The sequence below is a fragment of the Hydra vulgaris genome, chromosome 06, assembly GCF_038396675.1.
Source record: "Hydra vulgaris chromosome 06, alternate assembly HydraT2T_AEP".
NCBI lineage: Eukaryota > Metazoa > Cnidaria > Hydrozoa > Anthoathecata > Hydridae > Hydra > Hydra vulgaris.
Window position 1 is genome coordinate 53,977,795 of NC_088925.1, and position 7,206 is coordinate 53,985,000.

The 7,206-nt window shown below is 24.1% G+C and overlaps 1 protein-coding gene across 2 annotated transcripts in view; it reads left to right on the plus strand.

Moving 5' to 3' along the window:
- Positions 1–7,206, plus strand: part of LOC105849755 (cilia- and flagella-associated protein 61) — a 73,956-nt gene that overhangs the window by 17,542 nt on the left and 49,208 nt on the right. For both annotated transcript variants that reach the window (XM_065800473.1, XM_065800474.1), the window contains exons 8-12: positions 288–352; positions 2,472–2,595; positions 6,777–6,810; positions 6,923–6,948; positions 7,190–7,206. The exon at positions 7,190–7,206 is cut by the window's right edge and continues 92 nt beyond it. In XM_065800473.1, coding sequence (XP_065656545.1) covers positions 288–352; positions 2,472–2,595; positions 6,777–6,810; positions 6,923–6,948; positions 7,190–7,206 — 266 coding nt within the window. The remainder of the gene's footprint in view (positions 1–287; positions 353–2,471; positions 2,596–6,776; positions 6,811–6,922; positions 6,949–7,189) is intronic.

The following is a 7,206-nucleotide window of genomic DNA, read 5'->3' on the forward strand; positions in this document are numbered from 1 at the left end:
CTTTACTAAAAATAAACAATCGCATTTTGTAATAAAATAAAAAAACAATCTGAAATTGGAAGTTTGTTTGTATAGTTTGTCTATGCGGTTTATATTTATGAAAAATTATACTTTTGCAAGAGCCGTAAATTGCTTCCATAAACCACTTTAGGGGAGTGTGGGCAAGAATCTGTTTAATTGAGATTATTATCTTCATGTTATATTTGTTTTAAGCATTTTATAATTTTAAACTGTATATTTATCAGTCAAGTTTTGGTTGCAATAAAATTATTTTATATTTTTAATAGGTCACTTTTTTTTGTCGGAATTAATTGAAGCACAGGATGAAGATAACATATGCCTAGTTGCTGATGTAAGTCTTGTTTTTTTTGTTTTTTTTTGTTTTTTATTTTTTTAAATGGAATGGAGGTGTCAAGAGGCTATGTTTATGGAAGATTTTTTTAGAAGAATAAATGTTTTACTTTAGAGTGCAGTGGCGTTGCCTTTGAAAAATCTGTTTTAAAAAGGGTGTATTCTTATTTAAAATAAAACCACATTTACAATAGACTATTTTTTGATTAAAAAATATTTTGATACCTGAATTACCATATTTAAATTTTATTTAAATGAAATAAAATTACTTTTTTTTGAGATTCATTCTGACTGCAATACCAAAATAAATAAAGTTCTTGACTGTAATAAATATATTTAAGTAAGAGATATTAAAGTAAGCATATAATAAGGAGTTATTGTTTTAATAATCTTTGATTCACAAAATGAGTCAGCAACTATAACTATCAGTTAACCAACTTGAATGCTTCTGAGTTTTTTGGACCTGGTTTTGTTGGACCTGGACTCTCTACAGCTCGACTTATCCAAAAAGAAATTTTGTGAAAAGAACAAAAAAACATAACATACTATCTACACCAAATAAATATTTTATTAGACTCCTTGCTAATATTTGGTTACATGAGTTTTAGTTTAATAGAGAAAAGTTAAATTAAAGTTTCAACAATTAGTAATTATTGATCTTTATTATAAAATCAAAACATTTTAGAAAAAGAAAAAAAATGATGCATAAAAAGAACTAAATCAAAAAGAAAGAACTGAAGAGTTAAATTAAAAGATTAAAAAAAAATTGAATTAAAAAATTAAGAAATAAATTGAAAAATTAGGAAGAGCTGAAGTTAGATGACTAAATAGATATTACCACATCTTCTTATGCAAAACTTCTATGTTTGAATCATCTGTCTTGATGTTCACCAAAATATTGTAAATATAAGAAACACATAAATTTCATCTGGATTTTTGAATATGCTATTTATTAAAAACATCTATATAATTAGACTAATTTTTAACAAGCAAACTTTTCGCAATAAAGATAAGTTGCTATTACTAAGGTTACTCCTTATTACTAAGGTTACTAAGGTTGACACCTTGTTACTAAGGTTACTAAGGTTGACACCTTATTACTAAGGTTACTAAGGTTAACACCTTTAGATACAAATAATATATACTTTTGATATATATAATGTAAATAACACATATAATATATAAATCTTTTAATACTTTTTCAACATAGAGTCTTGTCACCTGTGTTTAAATTGAAGAAAGAAATTTTACTTAGTTTTTTGTATTAATAGACAACTTGAATTGTATTGTGTATTAAAATAGTAGTGTTGTGTTTGTTAAAATGGGATGCTACTTATGGAGTCCTAATCCCATTACTTTATAGGGTCCCTACTTCATAAATGGCATCCCATGGTATTTGCAAACAAAAGAACCCTCCCAATATTTTAAAAATGATGACTCACTTTTTAAAAGCAAGAAAAGTTTTTTAAGTGTCTAAATTTGTTTAGAAAAGATAAACCCTCTTTTTTTTGGTTAAACATCTTCATGATAATTTTTTTTAAGAGAGAAGATTTTTTAAGCTTTATAATGTTGTTTTAAAAATGGATAAAAACTAAAAATAAAAGAAGTATAAGCAAATTCACTAATACTACCACTATTTCTTATTTTTATCTACTTTTAAAACAACATTATAAAACTTAAAAAATTATGGGAAAATTCTTTGGTTATTAAATTGATAACATTATAAACTCTTGATTTTTCTGTGAGTCAGTTATCAAATAATGTTTGTTTAAAAATTCTATTTTCATTTAGTATTTATTGCAATCAAAATAAAGCACATGTAAAATATTTGACAAAAAACATTTTATATATTTTTAGAAATTCTAAAACTGCCAATTTTGGTATCATAAAGTACAATAATTTACAATAAGACTTACACCACAAATTTGTACACCACAATAACTTACACCACAAGTTTGTACATCGCAATAACTTACATCACAAGTTTAGATACCATAACTTACACCTAATACACCTTTTCCTTAGATGTTAGAAAAAAAAGTTTTTACCGTTCTTTTACTTTGCATACTGTACTAAACTTAACATTTGTTGGATTTTTAATTTTATTTTTATTATTTAAGGTTAATGGCACTGCAGTTGGTTTTATTAGTGCTAGTAATCAAATTGATACTAATATTATAAAAGAAAACTTTGATCTTGAAATATATGAGTATTTTTCAAAGAAAATTCTTCAAAGAAAAGAAAGTAAGTTTTATGTATAAAAATAATTTTGAGGTTTTAATATTCTATTAACAAAAAATATAAAAATATAAATCTGGTGAGTATGGTGGGCGAGCTATTATCTTCTATCCGAATTTCAATTATTTTAGCTAAGTTGGTTTATGTTTTACTCTGGTGAATATTTTAGGTGAGCTATTATCTCCCAAATTTCAATAATATTATTATATTAACTAATATGATTTGTAACTGGTGAATATTGTGGGTGAACTATTATCTCCTACATGATTTGTAACTCTGGTGAGTATTGTGGGTGAGCTATTATCTCCTAGCCATTTTTTAATTATTCTAGCTGAGTGGGTTTGAAAGTAGCTCTGGTGATCATGGTGAGTGGGCAATTATCTCCCAACCAAATTGCAATTATTTTAGCTAAGTTGATTTTGTGGCATGTGCATTTGTTACAGGAATGTGCACATTGTTACAGGAAAAATTTTATGTTGCTTTGGATAATCACAGGAATGTGCACAATGTTACATGTGATTACAGGAATGTGCACAATGTTACATGTGCACATTGTTACAGGAAAAATTTTATGTTGCTTTGGATAATCAATAAAGATCTTTTGCTTAAGCTTTTCTAGTTAAACAAGTTAAATCTATGCTTTGACAGTTGTAATGTCAAAAAATAAATAGGTGTTTGTACTTTCTTAGCATTTTTAAACTTGAACCTACTAACTTGATCTACAAAAAAAAAAACACCAATAAGTAGAAAAAATGTTCAACCAATTATAGAGTTTTTAATTTTTGTTGCTTTTATGATAGTTTCATTTTTTGCTAATTTTTTTTCAGCCAATTTGAAAGATTTTCTTTTTCAAGTAATATCAAATAACTTAATTATTCTAATTATTACAATTTATCAAATAACTTATTTTTTAACCAATTATAGATGATATTTATTTCAACAGATTAGTCAGTATCTTAAACATTTGTTTAAATTTTTTGCTTCATTACACAATATTGCAAAACCTCAAAATGTGTCTGTAACTAAAAGAGAGAGAGAGAGAGAGAGTATGTAAAAAATGTACAGGTTGATTATCTGTGTTTATTATCAGGAAGACTACATGGATTTAAATGACATCATTTTTATAATAGATTTTCATTAAAAAAGTTAGCTTTTTTTTAATTATTCATAAAACTATTTTTTTTTTTTTAATGTCATAATGTATAAGATATCTTAAAGGGATCCCAAACTTCTGAGTGTTGTGTTTATATTACATGTTGTGTTTATATTAAATGATAAAAAAATTTTTTAGGTTAAATTTTTTTCATTAAAACAAAAGAATAAATGCATACCAAGAAAAACTAACTTTTTTATTTTAGTCAAAGATTGTCTTCTCCATTTTGTTGTTATTCAAGCGCATTTTATTTCTTAGAGTTTTAGTACATGATGTCATTGATTTTTTTGTTTGTTTAAATAATTGATCTTTTACACAAATAAAAAAATTAATGACGTCATGTACTGAAACTCTTAGGAATAAAACGCGCTTGAATAAATTATCAAGTCTGCAGATTGTGGCATATATTTTGCTGACTTTTTGGCCTACAACAAAACGGAGAAGGCAATCTTTGACTTAAAAAAACAGTTAGTTTTTCTAGGTATACGTTTATTTTTTTGTTTTATGTTTAAAAAAAAAAAAGCATTTGAAAATTACTATAAAAAATGCCTTAACATGCAACTTTTTGTGTTTTTAAATTTTTGTTCATTATAAAGATGCTCTTCTCTAATTTAACTCAAAATGAAGATAGCATTGTATCTTGCAGTAATGAAGAAGGTAACCAAGATAGCATTGTATTATGTAGTTGTATCTTAGGTTCTCTTGATGACTCAAATAAAAAAATTTGAATTTTAAAATCTCTATAAGATTCTTGCACTTTTGAGACCAGAATTTTGTAGAGATACTTTTGATATATTCCATGTTCTTGCTGGGTGACTTTTTTTTTTCTTGCTGAGTGAAACTAATGATTTAGTTACTATTCAAAAGTTTTTTTTTCTTTTGACCTTTTCTTCATATGACCTAACTTTGAAACCAAAAAGTACCAATATTTTTTAACTTAGTATGCATTTCTGTATGACACATTTTACTTACTCATAAATCTCTCTCATGTCATATATTCATAATCTCTCTAATCTCATGTCATACTCTGATGAAGAATAAAAACAATATGCATTTAAGATAAAGATAAAAAGAAAAGCACTCAGTTTCGAAGACAAAGTTGTTAAATCAAGAAAAAAATGTTCTAAACAACATTGAAATTTTTTTTATTTACATGGCTAATACCTACATAGAGTTTTAAAAAATACTTTGTATCTTGTAAAAGAGCAGTTAAACAAATTACAGAAGCAGCAGTGTTTGTTTGCGATTTTAAAGGAAGAGAGAGGACAAAGGTTTTTTGAAAATAGTTTTACCAGAGCCTTATGAAAAATTATGATTTGAGTTTTTTTTTTTTTTGTAAAATAAAATAACTTATACTTATAATAATTTCTTGAATCCATCATGTTTTATTTGTTATATTTGTTTTATAAAAAAAACCGTTTGAAACTTAATGGGAAATTTTATTCAAGTGCATAAATTTTGAAAGCAGGTTGTACACTAGTCTAAAACTCTGCTCTACCCCCCTACTTTATTCTATATAATACTAAAACACTAGTTTTTTTGAGCAAAAGGTTATTTTAGAGGTAGCTCAAGACCCTTAAAAATTTGAAGGGCTCCTAATATTTTGAAAATGAAAGTTCTTTTAAAGTATGTCAACCTGGTACTCAAAAGAAGCGATATAATGTAAAAACTTCAAAAAGAATAATCAATTTATGTAAAAAACATGTTTGATAAAAATTATTCTTTTAAAACTTGAAAATAATGACTTTTTTTTATTTTCAGCTTAAAAACAATAGTTTTTTAGTCTGAAAAAATTATTTTTATGAAAAATGGTTTCAATTTTTGAATTTTTTATATAATTTTGCTTATTTTGAGTATCAGGTTGAAGAACTTTTTTTTCAATATATTAGGGACATGTCAAGTTTTTAAGGGTCCCTAATATATTGAAAAAAAAGTGTAAAACTAAAACACAAGGTTTAAAAGTTTTTTGTTCAAAAAAATTTTAAACCTAGTGTTTTAGTATTATATAGAACAAATAAGAGGGGTAGGAGCAGGGTTTTTTTAAAAATGTTGTTTTAAGAATCACCCTATTGAACACCAAATACAGCACAAAGGCAGGAGTGTTGACTTTGAGTGTGCAAGAAAATCATTAGAATTACCTAATAGTAATAATTTGCTTGTTAACAAAACAGTTATGTGCAGGAAAAAGATACAAGCTATTATGCCTGAAAAAGTTAAATTTGTTTTATTCTGCACAAAAGCATTAATAAAGGTTATTGATTGTTAAATGTGAAATGTGCAGAAAGTGTTTAAGTTTATCATTGCAACAGTGAGAAATTATATAAATTATATATAATTTAAGTATATATATATATATATATATATATATATATATATATATATATATATATATATATATATATATATATATATATATATATATATATATATATGTGTGTGTGTGTGTGTGTGTGTGTATATATTAGAGTGGTTCAAAAAACAACTTTTTTAAAAATAGTCTGCTGCACTTAACTAAATGTGTTCTGTATAATACAAAAACACTAGGTTTAAAATTTTTTGAATAAAAAATATTTTAAGGGGTGCCTCACGACCCTTAAAATTTGACAGGTCCCTAATATTTTGAAAAAAAAAGTTCTTTTAAAGTATGTCAACCTGGTACTCAAAAGAAGCAAAATTATATGAAAACTTCAAAAATATTTTTTTCAGATATAATCGATTAAAAACTATTGTTTTTAAGTTGAAAATAAAAAAAGTCAATATTTATAAGTTTTTTAAAATAATTTTTTTAAATATGTTTTATATATATATATATACATATATATATATATATATATATACATATATATATATATATATATATATATATATATATATATATATATATACATATATATATATATATATATATATATATATATATATATATATATATATATATATATATATATATATATATATTATTTGTCTTATAATGTGTTATATTATTTTCAGTTTTTTTTGTTTTTTTTTTTTGTTTTTTTTTTTTTTTTTATAGTTAATAAGAAAACTGAGCAGTTATCTTTAGACAGGTATTTATTTTTTCTTGCTTGAGATATGTAAGTTTTAAATATGAAAAATCAAAGTTTTTATATTCAGTTTATTTTTTGTTATTATTTATTTGTTTTTATTTCTATAAAAAAGTTCTGTTGTGATCACTTCTGATAATGGTGAGTACTTAAATTTATCTTTTAAATTATTTATGTTTTAAATCATGACCTATTTTTCCTAAAACCTTTTTTTCATTACTATTTATATGGAATTTGTTTTGTAGCTGTTAGATATCAGCGCAAACTTTTTAGAAGTTAAGATATTGTCAGTATTTTATTATAAATATATTACAGTATATTATTATATTTAGAAGTTAAGATATTGTATTATTGGTGGTTCTTTTTTTCTCATTTAATCTAGCTTTCCTTAAGAAAACT